The 17220-nt window shown below is 37.0% G+C and overlaps 1 protein-coding gene across 2 annotated transcripts in view; it reads right to left on the bottom strand.

Annotated features, from left to right (window-relative positions):
- mast2 (microtubule associated serine/threonine kinase 2) overlaps nucleotides 1-17220 on the bottom strand; it is a 169879-nt gene that overhangs the window by 120424 nt on the left and 32235 nt on the right. Inside the window, exons 2-3 of one of the 2 annotated variants that reach the window (XM_059570961.1) lie at nucleotides 2854-3001; nucleotides 2367-2512 (exon numbers count right to left, since the gene is read on the bottom strand). In XM_059570961.1, coding sequence (XP_059426944.1) covers nucleotides 2367-2512; nucleotides 2854-3001 — 294 coding nt within the window. The remainder of the gene's footprint in view (nucleotides 1-2366; nucleotides 2513-2853; nucleotides 3002-17220) is intronic. The other variant, XM_059570960.1, reaches the window with a different exon arrangement.

Below are 17220 nucleotides of genomic sequence, written 5' to 3'. Positions count from 1 at the left end.
CGGCATATGAATGTTTCCTGAATCACACGTAAACTCTGTTGTAAGTTGATTTGTGTGATGTGCACACGGATCTGTTAGATTGAGATATGAGGCCCACTGTGACTTGCAATTTATCAGACAGTAGTGGACTTAAGAATCTGAAAATAGCAAATTCAGGGAATCACGAATGCTTTTCCTCTGTTTGCTGCTCTTTACAGAACAAATCTCAAAACTGATTAGAATTATTAGTCCATTTCTATCTAGTAATATTATTATACGGTCATTAAAAAGGTCCAGCATGCCACAAAAGACTACATCCAAAAAAGTTTAATAGGGAAATGTTCAAGTAGATATTGAGATTACACACACAGACTTATTACTAATATTATGCAATTATATACTAATTATAATTTATACTTATAATTATATAATGTTAATTCATTTATATTGCATAATAACAAAACTTAACCATTTGGGTTTCCCTTTTGCCATTTTCCCTTTTTCAATGGTGTAGTACTAGGCTTGGACAGCAGATGTAGCTATTGCACTAGGCTTTAGATTGCACAAAAAAATTATTGCCAACACATCTTCTGCACCAGTGGTTTTCAACCTGTGGGCCATGGTATTGCAGGTGGGCCGCCAATTACTTTTGAAAAAAAATGTTTAATATTGCTAATATATGTAAAAATTTCTAAGTCATAACATAACATAATTTCATATATATAATTAAATAACAAAAAAGAAATACTAAACTGTCACTGTGCTTCCACTATTTGAGTTTGCTAATTGGTTTAAGAATAAACCACCAAATTATCTTAGATATTTTTGCTGCATATGCTACAGAACAACAAATTCAAACATGCATAAATGGCTTTCAACATGTTTCCTCCTGACTGCTTGCTCCGCTGACTGTCTACCCGCTGCCGAGCTCTGCCTGGATCTTTTCCTGTTTTGCGGAGTGCGAGTTATTTTCTGTTCATTTCCATTCACTTCTAGGGCTGTGTGATTACTCGAAATCACCATTAAATAACGATTTGAGCGTGCGCAATTTCTAAATCGCTTTATAGCACCATTTTCCACGGCCCTGACCTCCCGCAGTATGCTATCTGATCCAATCAGAATGCAACGCGCCTAGCACGAGAACAGAACAGACTGGGCATATGCCTAACTCCAGGTTCACACACTGTCTGTGATGCGCCTTCCGAGCCCATGTTGATGGATCAGAGCGTTCACAATGCACGCGGTAAAAGGCTAGAAATAAAAACGTGCGAAAATAATTCATATCTAGCACATGAGCATAGAGAGAGTTGTGAGTGCACAGGATGCAGTTTAAGTGAGAGGAGACATGTTTTAAGTGCGCACACTCTCCGTGCGAGAGCAGCATGTAAATGAGCAAGCACGTCTGGTTTTATGACAGAGCAAAGGAAATCTGCGTAAGAGATTCGCGCTCCTGCATTATTTTAATGTGCTTTCGCGTTACAATAACTCTCTGCTGCTTCTGCACCGCTCACACATAGGCCTACTGTATACACACCGCGGAGTACCTGTGAACCTGTATAATGTATAACAAATCTATTTCAACACCTGAGGCACTGCTACAATTAATGAGCTCTATGAACAATGCATGACAAAAAAAAAGGGAAAAAAAGTCCCTGGACACGGGATTTATTTATTTATATTTTTTTGCCATAAGTCTATACATTTTGTTACACCTTTACTATAGTGATTATTTCTGTGACTTATGTCTTTTATAGAGATGTTACAACTTTTTATTAAGGCTCTAATTGTTTTTCTTAGGAAATATGTTTCAAATTCATCCTGAATGCATTAAGCATATATGGGTGTGCCAAAACAGTTAACAATCTAGCTTCTGAGTACTAAATTATTAACTTAATAATAGTTGGGTCAGTTAATTTTTTTGCAGTGGGCCGCGCAAACATATGTGTTTGGTTGTGTGGGCCGCGAGTTGAACCACTGTTCTGCACATATAGCAGGTACAAGACAAGGTATATTGCTGTAATTGACACGTATACTTTTCTTCACATCTAAACCTCTATAAATTCACACGGACCAGCCACACCTAAACTGCCTTTGCATTTACTCAGATATACAATAAAAGTAAAGAATTTCTGTGACAACGTGATCTGACTCAAAGAGGTACTTGATAAGGAGTAAATTTGCAAAGAAACCACATTTGTCATCACATGGAGATTGACACACTGATGGTCAGACTATCATTCTTACAAATTCAATTTACACCAAGTATTATGTTGCAGTTCCTTAACACTTTTACTTGCATTTGTCAGATTTTCACTTGCATTTTGGAACCTATGTTTGCATCTGCTTGTGTTGGAGTTTGTGCGCATGCATGGTGCACAAGTACTCACTAGTCCCGCAGTGAGAGAGGGGGCAGACTGGCCAAACGATTGACTCCTCATGCGGACTAAGTTATTGGGTTCTCCTATGTGCTGCTGCCAGGCCAGCTGACTCACTCCACCATGCATGCTGCTGGACAGAGGCAGAAGCTGCTTTCCTGCGGCACAGCAAGGAAACAGAATTAAGACATAGTCGTTTCTCGTTAAGTATGTGTCTGTGTGCTGTGGTCAAATCAACCAAATCAAAGCGAAGTCACAGATTCTCTCTGATAGCTTTTATATAATGTGAACCAAATTCTGCAGTCTTTGTAGATCACTCATAGAATGAAAGCAAATTTGTGACACTAAAGGGATAAAATTGCACAGAAGGTCAAATATTCTTGCTTCCATTGAAGCACATGGTGTCCTCAAATCATGTTGCATAACATGATCATCAGGTTTTAGACAAATTTCAGAAGATTTTAAAAGCAAAAGGGGCTGTGGAGGGGGTGGTTCTCACCGGTGAGGATGCCGGCCATACTGCTGCGTCGGGCTCTGGTGTCATCCTGACTGAGCTGCCGCTGCAGTTTGGTCTTTCCTGCGGCAGGAGACAGGTCGGGGTTACTCAGCTTCCTGAACAGCAGGGGAGGCGGCACCGGCAGCTCCTGCTGAAACACGTCGAGATTAGGAGTTTTTTTCCTCTTTTCAATGACAATAGAGTACACAACTGTATTAAGAAATGCCACATAGGAGTACTAAACCTTGAAACAAGACACAGATGTACAGTTCATAGAGTCACCTTAAAAGTAACACAATTGATTTAGAAAGAGTTTGGAGTGGCTTCATCCACACTGTAGCACTGCATCATGCACAGAGAGTCACACTTGAATAATCCATCTAAAAATAGTTGCATGATATATTGCATGAAAACGCCAAGATTTGCAGAAATTCTAAAAATGCGCATAAAGAAACTTACTGAGTAGGATAAACGTTTTATCCGATAAGAAAAAATGTGCATAAACTACGACGGAAACACATTTAGCAAATAAATTTCACCTTGCACATCAAAAAAGCTATGTGACTTTGCATGATGGGATAGGATAACTTGACTAACCAGCGGACTGATCTCATCGCACAGTGTCTGAAATTTTGTTTTGGTCATTTTGAAATGCCCGAGCAAAGTCTGTCATCAAAGTAAGTCTGTTTAATTGTCTGGCATGACTGCATTCTCAAACAGCAGAAATCCACCCCCGAAAACAATGACCACATTTATTGTGTGTCGCCTGCTTGCTCTGAGGCGCAAGTAATTCATCATATATGAAAATTATCATATTAAGGGCTTCTCCTACTTTTCTTAGCGAAAAAGACAGAGTGACAGCGATATAGACAGATACAGTAGAAACATTATGTGTGGTTTTGTATTAAATAATGACCCAGATCATGAAAATGCATTTATTAGCCTTAGAGTAAGGTAAGCTTGGGAAATGAGAGTATCCAAGGAGCGTGTGAATGCTATGGATTTATTTTAAATCTTTTTTATGTTCTTTAATGCTATCCTTTTTAGGCTTTTTTAATTTTATTTATTTATTTATTTTTAAAGAAGTATCGGTTCAGGCACCGTTTAGGCATGGTACCGTTTTCAAAGTACCGGTTTCGAATAAAACCCAATTGATACCCAACCCTATCAGGAAGTGATGATTTAGTTCTCTTTAACACGTTGAATAGAACCAATGATTTAATCGCAAATGTTTTATGCACTTTTCCAGTTAAATTCAAATCTTTGGATGGAAATGTAACTAATGATGACTTGCTGCCAAGATTTGTACTGAGAGGCATATTCTTCTGAGATTCTGAAACGCGAGACATTCAGAATTAATTTACTTAGAAGAGCAACTAGATTGCTTATTTTCAAAGGCAACACATAATTATGAAAGAAACTGACCCTACAATGTTTTGACTTTGGCAAAGCAGAACAATCAGCAAGAAAAAGAGTGTGTCAAGAAAAAAAAATCACGAGGTGTCTATAAATTCCCATCCCTAGCCAAGACACCTGCAACTGTTATTCTGTTGGCCTGTATTTTGCTATCAGTACATTAACAAGCCACAAAAACACAACAGCAATGTGAAGCTGTCATCAGCAGAAAAATTATGACAGGAAAACAGAACAATCAAATTTAAGGGGTAAGAAATATAGACCCGAACTGTAAGCCAAATAAATTTCTTTAAAGACGCCTGTAGATTCATTCATACTCCCCGTGTTCTTCGTCAGGATATGAAACAGATGTTGCCATGGAAATCTGGCAGGAACTCTGCGCTGGTCACATCCTCTCTGTGGTGTCACGAAATTCCAGAAACATCTGCAAGGCCTGTTTGCATGAAACGCGCAACACTCATAAAACCACACCGCAAGGCCTCAAAAGTAAAAAGCCTCAAAGCAAACAAACGTCAGTGTTGTCACTAGCTCACGCTCACACACACACGCTCACACGCACACACACACACAAACTGAGTGAAACAACAAAACAAATGCAATCCTACCAGTGACCACTGGAGACACACAAAAAAAAATGACCCTGAAAGAAAACAAAGGGTTGTTGTAAACAAGTTTCACAATCACACACAAATTCATTCACTACCAAAAGGTGGGGCTTCGTTCGATGGAGCGGCCATATTGAACGTTGCATTTTTCCCCGATTTAAAACTAGATGAGTGACACGTCTTGGGTATTCTCATCTATAGTCTTTGCTATTGCCATTACAGGAATAAAATACATTTCACAGCAACACATTTTTTACTTCACACCACAAATACAATTCTTTGCATCCCTTACCTCAAACATGTTTGATTGCTCTTTCTTTGTTTTCAATTTATAGACACAAAGGTTCAGACAAGTCATTCAGCGGCCCCTATTACCACTTACGCTATTCTTAAGATTGCTACATCTATCATATGCTCTCAGCTCTTAAAGTGCAGCTAAATTTACAGCCAACATCATCCATTTTCTCCAACCGGCTATAGCCCAGATGAGCAAGTGCACACTCCATCAGTGACAGGCTGGAAGATGCAGCCATTGTTAAGTTCTGTCTGAGAGGACGGCAAGGTGTTGCATGGGAGTCTGGGTGACTATGACATCGGTGTGGAATCCTGAGGCTAATCAGCTGAAGATCAGGGACACAGTTGAACACACACCTGGAAGGGATAATCTCACCTGCCTCGGGATATGCATTGCAGGCTTAAACATCAACTCTGTTTTGATGGCATGAGTAAGCAGCACTTAGGTCAGTGGATCATTACTTCATTTGGAAAGAATGGAAGAATGTGAAATAACTAGTATTGTAACTGACAGTATTAAAAACTCAAGCATGTTTGCACATGGCTAAATAACCATGGTGTAAAAAAAAGCAGAAAATGCACTTAACCGGCATTATTCAAACAAAAATGACAAGTCACCCTTGTGTTTTTCAAAAACCATGACTTTCTTCTGTTATTCTCTGAAAATCTTTCCCCTTCAGCGTAGCTCTCAACTATAATTTCTGTTCCGTTTCTGTGCAGGGTTATTATGAACTAAATCTAAACTATAAAAATTATTTTCATTGCTTACCATAAACAATTTTTTGTTTACATTTTAGCTAAAGCTACAGTGTTAAAATAAATAAAACAAAATAAACTAAACTAAAAAAACATGTCATAAAAAAACGACAATATGGTTCTGCAACAATATAAAGGTGAATATATGAATATATATGAATGAATATAGATGCCATTTGAGTTTGAATTAACAAACTGCTCTCTTTGCACCAGAACACATTGCTGCTCACTTGGTTGGGTCAGTCGTGCTTTGACAGAGCATGAAAGGGAAAACTACACTGTTAACTCATGACCTCAAAATCTAGAGGCCTTAATGACTCTCCATTGAACACTATGTTTATACCCAGCTCACGTTGCACACTTGTAGCAGGGCTAATTTCACTTCCCCAGGTGTTTTTCCAGAGGTCTCCTCTAATCAGTCTCTCCAGCCCACTCTCACATCCAGGCATTTCTTTCCATTTAGACCCAATCAGACTGACTGATGACAGCTCACTGCTCATGCTAAGGATGGATCAACAGTCTAGTAAAGAAAGTTTCTTCCTAAATTTGTCATTTAAAAGCACCACCACTACAGCCACACAGCTACATTCAGAAAGAACTGTGAAATGGGACTGTTTGTAAAAGTGAGAAGAGAGAGAAAGACTGCCCTTGGTCAGGATGTGATGGATAAGAGTTGTCACTGTACAACCACATAAGGTCAGTGCTCAGCACTGTTGAACCACAGAAGGAAAAAAGTATGAGCTGCATATGAAACAAAACATGTGTTACAAGTAGCACACAGTGTTTATTGCACAAAGCAACATTTAACACTACGACTTAAATAGTAAGACGTACAAGGCTAAATTCCTGCTTACTGAATGGTTAATTTGACTGTGAGAGCAGTAGAGTGAATCATTTCTTATAGCTCCCGAGCCTGATGAGGAAACAAAATGCAGCCAAACAAGCCAACCACAAACCTTAACAGAACTAATGGGTTACATCCTGTGATGTTCCACTCTCGTGCCATGCCACCAGCAGGACCTTTGCCCCGGAGAAGCTCGGATTATAGAGCAGCGAGATCTCCATTTCAGGGTATAAGCATTATTTTGCCATGCTTTTGTTGGTTTATAGAAAAACCTGAGCTAACCCACAGTCAAAGCATTGCAACACAGGCAACGTTAACACAAGAGTAACTCAATCAGGAACAAGAATCTCCACAGAGAGAATGCTTAAAATCAGATCTCTGAGATATCCATTCAACAGCTATGTTTGCAGCCTCAGTTTAAAATTATTGATTGTGTAAGGATGCTCGCAGCAGCATGACTGCTGACAAACAAAGCTGAGGTGTTGACTTGGTGGGTATGGAGGTGGGAGGGGGAGCACCTGCATGGCAGTCTTGCGTTAACCCATATGCGTTGTTGGGGAGGTTTTTGTCCACTAGGGCGTAAAGTTGAGTCTTATTTTGGCCACAACTTTCTCTGTGTTTCAGCTAATGGAATGATTTTTGGTGACAAATCTTATTTTGACCCATATTTTGGGAAAATGCTTTGAAATTTTTCAAAAACTCAATGGTACACTGTGGGCAAATTCACTACCCTTTCGTTATGTTCGTGGATGAAAACATCCACTAAATTACACTGCTGTAAAAATGTATCGGATGAATATTTTCAACCTCAGTCCTGATCAAAACTACCAAATGTTTAAAAAAATATCCAAGATTTTAACTCTTTAATTACCAAGTTCATAAATTATGTCACTGATTTGGGGGGGGGGGGGGGGGGGCACACAAAATTACATATTTTCAATAAAAAAAAGTGATTGTGGACTGGATATTTTTTTCCTTTTATCACAGTCTTGGGCATGTCAAAGATTAGTAACAAGATTGGCGTTGATGCATTGTTAGTTTTTGTGCAGCATAAGATTTAAGATTGTTCTCCCTCATTTGTTGTTGGTGGCTGTTTTTTCCCCATTGACTTCCATTATAACACCATTTTTTGATTGCAAAGCAATGACACCATATAATCATGCATTCTTGATTGTTTGTGGTTTTCCCTTTTGGGAAGAGGTAAAATTTGTTATTTTTACAGTTGATCACTAGGTGGGACCATTAACCCTTTAGATAGGCCTGTGCAAAAAAAGGCTTAGTTTCTGGCTTGTATATGGAGTTATATGGAGTATAACAGCAAATTATAGTGTTTGTGTGTGTGTGAGATTCTTGATTGTTGGTGGTTTTCTGTGTTGGGAAGAGGTAACATTTGTTATTTTTTACAGTTGATCACTAGGTGGGACCATTAACCCTTTAGATAGGCCTGTGCAAAAAAAAAAGGCTTAGTTTCTGGCTTGTATATGGAGTTATATGGAGTATAACAGCAAATTATAGTGTGTGTGTGTGTGTGTGTGTGAGAGAGAGATAGAGAGAGAGTGAGAGAGACCTTTGTGCACTTACCTTGATGTATCTGAAAAAATCCAAATATGCACCTCATGCTCTCAGAAATACGTGGAGTAAACAATAAAAAAAGTGTGTTTATTCACCTGCTGCCTTTTGATGGTGAAAAGTACGGATGGCCTATGTGTGAAATGCTCGTCTTTCCTTGATGGTAAAGCCAGTTTAAAACCTTAAAATCATGTAAAAAATCTACTTTGCATCAACTTTATGACCATAATGTATTATGAACCAAAATGCAATACCAACTTCAAATAAGCTGCAGCTCGCTGGAGGGGTCAAGCTGCATAATCATTTCTAAAACTTCAGTACAAATCGATCCCTTTCTTGTGTTGCTTGCTGTTCTTCTCACCATTAAATGACCAGCACGATGGCATGCAAGTGTTTAAATCCACGTACTTTGCTTTTGTTTAGTCTATACTTATCACCACCATTAAAAGGCAGCAGGTGCATAAATACACATTTGTTTACTCCATGTAGTTCTGAGAGCTGAGGTGTACATTTTGATTTTCTCAAATACATCAAGGTAAGTGCGCAAAGGTCTCTTTTATACTCTCTCTCTCTCTCTCTCTCTCACACACACACACACACACACACAATATAATATGCTGTTATACTCCATATAGCTTCATATACAGTACAGACCAAAAGTTTGGAAACATTACTATTTTTAATGTTTTTGAAAGAAGTTTCTTCTGCTCATTAAGCCTGCATTTATTTGATCAAAAATACAGAAAAAATGTTATACTGTGATATATTATTACAATTTAAAATAATTGTTTTTAAATTTATTACATTTTAAATTATCATTTATTTCTGTGATGCAAAGCTGAATTTTTAGGATCATTATCACATGATCCTTTAGAAATTATTCTAATATGATGATTCATTATCAAAGTTGGAAACAGTTCTGCTGCTTAATATTTTTTCAGAACATGTGATACTTTTTTAGGAGACTTTGATGAATAAAAAGTAAAAAAAAAAAAAAAGAAGCTATGTTTTTAAAATATAAATATTTTGTAATAATATACACTACTGGTCAGTAATTTGGGGTCATTAATTTTTTTTCTTTCTTCTTTTTAAATAAAATCAATACTTTTATTCAGCAAGGATGTGTTAAATTGATCAAAAGTGATGGTAAAGAAAATATATTATTAGAATATATATTATTAGAATTTTTTTTTATTTTGAATAAATGCAGTTCTTTTTAAACTTTTATTCATCAAATATATTAGACAGCAGAACTGTTTCCAACACTCATAATAAATCAGAATATTACAATGATTTCTAAATGATCATGTGATAGACTGGATGTTACATGTGACACTGAAGGCTGGAGTAATGATGCTGAAAATTCAGTTTTGCATCACAGGAATAAATTATATTTTTAAAGTATATTCAAATAGAAAACTATTATTTTAAGTTGTAATAATATTTCACAATATTACTGTTTTTTCTGTATTTTTTTATCAAATAAATGCAGGCTTGATGAGCAGAAGAAACTTCTTTCAAAAATATAAAAAATAGTAATGTTTCCAAACTTTTGGTCTGTACTGTACAAGTCAGAAACTAAGCTTTTTTTGCACAGGCCTATCTAAAGGGTTAATGGTCCCACCTAGTGATCAACTGTAAAAATAACAAATGTTACCTCTTCCCAACACAGAAAAGAATCTCACACACACACACACAAACACTATAATTTGCTGTTATACTCTATATAACTCCATATACAAGCCCATATACAAGCCAGAAACTAAGCCTTTTTTTTGCACAGGCCTATCTAAAGGGTTAATGGTCCCACCTAGTGATCAACTGTAAAAATAACAAATTTTACCTCTTCCCAAAAGGGAAAACCACAAAAAATCAAGAATGCATGATTATATGGTGTCATGGCTTTGCAATCAAAAAATGTCAAAAAGTCAATGGGGCTAAAACAGCCACCAACAACAAATGAGGGAGAAAAAATTTAAATCTAATGCTGCAAAAAAACTAACAATGCATCAAAGCCAATGTTGCTACTAATCTTTGACATGCCCAAGACTGTTATAAAAAGTAAAAAAAGAAAAAAACCAGCCACAATTACTTTTATATTGAAAATTATTCAAGTCATTTTGTGTGTTTTTTTCCCCCAAATCAGCGACATCATTTATGAACTTGGCAATTAAAGAGTTTTTTAAAAACATTTGGTAGTTTTGATCAGGACTAAAGTTGAACTGGAAAATTTGAAAAAAAAAATATGAATCTGATAAATTTTTACAGCAGTTTAACTGAGTGGATGTTTTCATCCCGAACATAACGAAAGGGTAGTGAATTTGAACAATGCACAAGGTTTAATCCTACTTAATAGTCATGCAGCATTTTTTATTTAGTTATGAGCCGAATGAGAAGCCAAACACTAATGCTAATTAAGGCACTAGACAAAGGTCTAGGCCTGTCACAATAATCAATATATCAACTTATCACGCAATATATGTACATGACATCAATAATTTTTGGTGACGTAATATATCGCCCATTATATTTACTTAAAAATTAATGTCAACATGTTTTGTACATTTCACTTGCACCTGTGTCTTTTGCATTTCCTTGTACACAACATGGTATAGTCATGAGGTGATATGCAGATATGGTTTTGTTTCGGGACCTTTGCCTTTTGTGCATATGGACATCTGACTGCTGAGTAGTGATTGTGTTTTTCAGCAATAGTGTGCACCCTTAATTTACAGAGGAAAGAAGGACAGTGTAAAACAAAGTTCTTTGTCCATTTTACTTTTTTCTACTTGTTACTTTGCACTTTTTGTTAGAAAATGTTTATTTACTATTTATTCAGGTTTTTAAGGTATCTAGTATTTTGATACTTAATTTCCGTGATCTAATAGTTTTAAAAAATAAAAGTGTGTAGTCATTTGGAAGTGTGTAGGCCTTCTTAAATTATTATGCTGTTACATTATGATTATATATTTAGTGGCATAAAATGGTCTTTAAAATTACAATATTATCGCTTATCGCAATTATTTCTGGTGCAACATATCGCACAACAAAATGCTATTATCGTGACAGGCCTACAAAGGGCCTATTTTTTGTGATATTTCAGTTTTTCCTTTTTAATAAATCTGCAAAAATGTCAACAATTCTGTGTTTTTCTGTCAATATGGGGTGCTGTGTGTACATTAATGAGGAAAAAAATGAACGTAAATGATTTTAGCAAATGGCTGCAATATAACAAAGAGTGACAAATTTAAGGGGGTCTGAATACTTTCCATACCCACTGTATGTCTAAAAGCAGTTCTGCCCCTTGATGCACAGATATATCTACTGTTGCACAGTAGAAACAGAAAAATGTCTTGTACCTTGATATCAATAGGGTATAGATAATAATTCAAGGCAACTACAACTGCCAATGAACCTGTTTAAATCAAATGCCTCCATTTTTTCTCAGGTGCCATTGTGCAGCTCACTGGGTTCGTAGCATCAGTGTGTTTGGGTTCAACACGGACTCATAAACTGGAATGAAATACAGGTCAGTATCTGTAATCCGTCAGTTCTGACAGGGCATTTTCAAATCTAAACATTTGTATCAAAGTGTGATTCACTCTTGCTTCAAGACAATCCAGGTTTTTTTCTTTCCACCCACTCTGCTATCTGACTCCTGGTCCCACCCTATGGGGAAAACACTAATTGAACAAACAGCATATAGGACAGACAATGACAAACAGATGAGCAATGGCCAAGGAGCGATCACAAGTCTGGCTGTACTCTAGGGCTGCACGATATTGGGAAAAAATGACATTGCGATATTTTATTTTTCTGTGATATATATTGCGATATGAAATCTAATCAAATTTTTTCTTACAAACAAAAATGGGGTGAGCACACTTACATTCTCATTTTAAATGATTTAAACATCGACACCATCGTGTCAATTGATTAATATGCGCGAGGGAGAGAGAGCAAGACAGCGCTCGTGTTGTTTGAAGAGAGAAGCTCTCTCTCTCTCTCTCTCTCTCTCGCTCTCGCTCTCCCTCTGTCTCTCTCTCTCACGCTCTCTCTCTCCCTCTGTCTCTCTCTCTCTCTCGGGCGCTCTCTCGCGCTCTCTCGCGCTCTCTCTCTCTCTAAGAGCTACTGGCCCTTCTGTTTGCCCAAGCAGATGCGTTGTCTCAAAAATTAAAAATAAAGTACAACCCAAATGAGACACTGAAATAAACATTTAACATGGTTATTAGGAAATTTGGATTTCTAAGTCAACGCCTTTTTCAAGACATGAGTAAAAAATGGGCCATTTATTTTCCAGAGGGTGGAAAATGGTCACATAAAACTAAATTACAAATATTTTTGGTGCAAGAACCTAATAAGAGGTTATAAGAAGAACCTTAAGGAAAAACTAAAATAATAAAATGTCTTTGTGATACTACCGGATGAATTTTTTCACTCAGCAGATATATAAAACTGTACAAATGGTGCACGTCCTCTACAGTGAAAGATGATCGAGAACAATAAAAACTGCCCTGGTGCTGGAAATTAAACCTTTGTGGAAGGAACTAAAACCAAGGATAAGTACATTCTGAAAAAAAGACGGAACTTATGCAAACAAATGTGATTTCAGCCAGTTCCTCTACTTTCTACTCTCTGTTTCTTTACTTATCCAGAAACAAAATTGAAAAGGGGGTCACTCTGATGGCTTGGACAATCCTTAATCATCTCCAGCAGACCTGAGTACATAATCTTCTAATCCTCAATCTAATTCTCTCTGCTTCAACTTCTCAATGAGACTGACGTTTGAGTGTGTCCATGCTTAGCGTGTAATGCCTACTGTACATACACACAACCAGAAACACAATGTCCCATTAGTCAGTTTGTAGCCAGTCTGCTGATGTATTCCAGATGTGCTCAAGGTATCCAGGGTCTGCTGAATTAAAGAGTGGATGTTTTTGCACTAATTCCATGGGAACGACAGGATGATGTTCTCATACACTGGGGCTGTGCCAGGGTGTTGGCCAGACTAGCCAGCTGGGATGGCCCTGAGAAGTCATTCAAGAAAATCTTGACACCAGCATTAATGGGAATATGTGAGAAACAGCAAGGTCAAACTGTACTTGAAAGTGGTCTTTGACAGCTGTGCTGTACAACATACACTATTGTTCAAATGTTTGTTTTCATAAAAAAAATACACAAAATCAGTCCTGGAGCAATCCAGAAAAGTAATGGGTTGAAAGTCACGTCTCGTGAGTTTCTATTACTAATCTGAAGATACCATGAAAAATTTGATTCCTACAACAATTATTCTGAGTCTAGTTGAAGAAGAAAAAAAAAGTATTTGTGCAAAAAGCCGATCACTAAGATACACTCCCATCAGATGACAGGTGCACAAGCCATCAGGAGATAAGAGCAAGAATTCAAATAAACAATGTTCCGCGTATCTTTAAATTTAGGGGATGGTCTCTTTCTGTTTGTGACGCTGTGTGCTACAAAACCATGCCGTTTTTTTACTACCAAGATGCAGTTTTTTGAGCGCAAGTTATTCCATAACGCATACAAACAATACTGTCCCTGAAAAACTGAGACATAAAACAAAGGAATTACTATCCATATTACAAAGTTATTGCTTCATTGGACTAAAAGTGCTCTTTGGGATATCATTCAGTTCCCTTAACTTTCTAACTAAACTGGGATTTACAGATCTGTATGTGTTTATGACTCATTATTACGACGAATCTGGTACATACTGCGTTTTGTTTCTGCATGTTTTGATGTGTACTGCTTACACAAATTTAGCAAATACATTTCTTTTAAGCTTTCAATTTGAAAAACAGCGATCTGTCGCCAATGCTTGAGGCTTAGACATTAATAATGATATATAGTTTGTAAAGACTAATTTTTTCCCGTTTAATTTAATCTATTTGTAAACATTGACACGTGCAAACAAAGAGCGTACAGTGCACTGGCGTCCAGAAGCGGGTAAACGGGTTAAAACAATTAAAATTATTTTAATTTTTTCCACCAATATTTTACTGTATTTTGATTAAATGAATGCAGCCTTTTAGGGCATAAGAGGTCAAAAGGTAGTGTACAAAAAACTATTACAATAAACTCCTCAATAAGAAAAATTATTTATTTGCTTATCTTTTATAGTTCATTTGACTGATAAGGTCACGAAGCCATAGTGGACACTTTGTAGTGGAGTAATTTAACACAGTTAGTCTTCTGTGGGAAACAGAAAGTCTTCAAAAATTCCCCTTTACAGTTTCTGGTTTCAAAATTTCACAACAAGATGCCTGCATGCAATTGTGTTAAATGAAACCACTGCATGTGAAAAGATCTGGAGTATTTCTCACTTCTATCTATTCTATTCTACTTGTTCTCATTTTCACAAAATGGTTGCACCCACAGCTTTTATGCATTTGTTACTTCACTTTCTAGAAATAAATGTGCATTTATTATATTAGCATGGCACACATAATCCTAAATAATACCCCCTCAAGAGACCATGTAGCTAATTAAAATATATTATTTTAAGTGTAGTTGGAAAGAAACTGTGTTTTATAGTTGAATGAATAAATTCAAAGCAGCTCAAGAATTCACTCTATGGTTTATTTGACTTTCTATGTTGTTTCTCACACAATTTAGCTCCAAATTCCTTTTCTGAATTCAACGAATGCCAACTGTACAAAAATATGTCAGCCATGACTGCATCACCCAGGGCTTCACCTCTGAACTGTGAAAGAACTCTCATCAGAGCTTAAACTGCCAGGCACATGAGTAATGGTGCAGCAGTGCTTCTGCCGGGTTATGTAATTGTGTGTTACACAGTGTAACATGACTCTGCCAGTTCTCCAGTTGAACCCCACCACCCTTCAACATTCAAAGCCAAGACAAACCAATAATGCTGCGTGCGATGGAGAAGTGAAAAGACAGAGATTGAGCCAAGACCTGAATGTGAACCGTGAAAGATTGGAATTTGGACTTATTCAAAACAAAACCGGGCTTATTATCAGGCCACTGCCTTGTAACACAAGCCAAGTTTCTTTGGACTAGTACTCTATGAGAGGAGGTCTTGAATGATGGAAGTTTATGGAACCTTTACTAATTATTACATAAATGTGTGTTTGTCTCACAAAACTTCACAGAACAACCAAACAAAAAGAAAAATGTTTATAAGTGTTTCCTTGCCATACTAAGCAAAAGTATACAGATGGAGTAAATCTGTTTCAGAGCTGTTAAAAACAATTATAATCCATTAAAGTAGCCTGACTGCATGAGTCAACTTTATGAAAGCATAAAATGGTATATTTTTAACAACGTATCTTATATTTGTAATAAAATACATTTGCATATTCCTACATGTTCATGTGTTAAAGCTGCTTACTGTTTCAAAGAAAAAGGATTACTCTTATGAGACAAGTCCAGACAGATGAGAAAATTAAAGATGAGAGTAGCGATTGAGAATGTTGTATCAAGACATAAAAGTCAGATTTAGAATAGAGTCCTACCAAATAGACTTGACATGCCCAAGCAAAAAGCCAAAGCTTTATTGCACACATGTATTACTGTAAGATCTGATTAAAGGAGAAGATTACATAGAAACAAATTCAAGATGTCTTTGTAGGGCCGAGATCTGAGGTAATACCATGCACAGGCGCTGAGGGAATCTGCAGAATTTTTTCTTTCTTTTCTTTTTTTAAAACATTTATGGCACTGATTTCTGCAGAATAGATTTATACATGGTCAAATATGTGAAATGGAGCTGAAAGTATAACTAACTCATTAATAGCTGGAAACTAGGGTTGGGAACCAAGAACCAGTTCTTATTCAGAACTAGATCTGTTTTTTGGAAAGAACCGGAACCGTGAGCAATTTCTAAGTTTTGGTTCCAAAAATGGTTCTGGTGTGACACGTGACCAATCGCAGTGAGCAGCCTTGGTCCGTTGTTCCGATGATTTGCCATTTCCCATAAAGGATGTCACAAACCAAATAACAGAAATGCCGCCCTGCCTCTTTAATAACTGAGCACATTGTTTCCAATGACGCGCACTCCACAGACTCGCCGCGCCGCATAGTGGCTTTAACTACTGAACTCAAGTTTCCCACGACTGTAAGCACACTCGCACCTTTGATAACTGTGCACTTCATTTTGTCTTACTGCACATGTACTGACAGCAAGCAGCACCTGCCGCCACTTAATTACATTATATTTGTCATTAATATACATACTTCAATTTGGACTACTAAATAAATAGATTGCTATTGTTATATAAGTATGAGGGTTAGATTATTTAGTATACAGGTCATTTCAAGAGTGATTAACGTTAGGTGGAACCGGACAGGGCAATTTCTAACGATTCCCAACCCTTCTGGAAACCTCATCAAATTAGTCACAATATTTATTGAACAAGCACTTAAGGAATATTAGGAACCCTCTCCATTATTTCCAACTCTATGGTAAACTATGGCATTCTGTAAGCGCAGAGTCCGTGTGGGCCTGTCCATGAGCAGGACTCCTGCACCAATGTTTTCAAAGGAGACAATTCTATCATTAGAAGCTATACAGGTAAAGTTCCAGGATTAAGCTGGGACATTGCAATGCTTTGTACAACATTACAGGGATATGATATCCCAGAAGGCAAGCCTCAAGTTTAGCCACATCACTCACATCTGAAACTCTCTGAGGAGTGAAACACATAAGGAACATGGCCTTTGTGCTCAGAGGTCATTTAAAAGGGATTAATAAAGATCAGGCCACACATACAAGGGAAGCGAACTGATCTCTTGGGGCAGAAAAGAGAGAATAAACACGGCAATTGGCATTCATTTTCTCCCCCACACAAAACCACATTCAAATATTTGATTTTTATTTATGTAGTTCATTAATAATTTTAATTA

The sequence above is a fragment of the Carassius carassius genome, chromosome 17 (assembly GCF_963082965.1).
Source record: "Carassius carassius chromosome 17, fCarCar2.1, whole genome shotgun sequence".
Taxonomy (NCBI): domain Eukaryota; kingdom Metazoa; phylum Chordata; class Actinopteri; order Cypriniformes; family Cyprinidae; genus Carassius; species Carassius carassius.
This window is presented reverse-complemented; position numbering and strand designations above follow the sequence as displayed.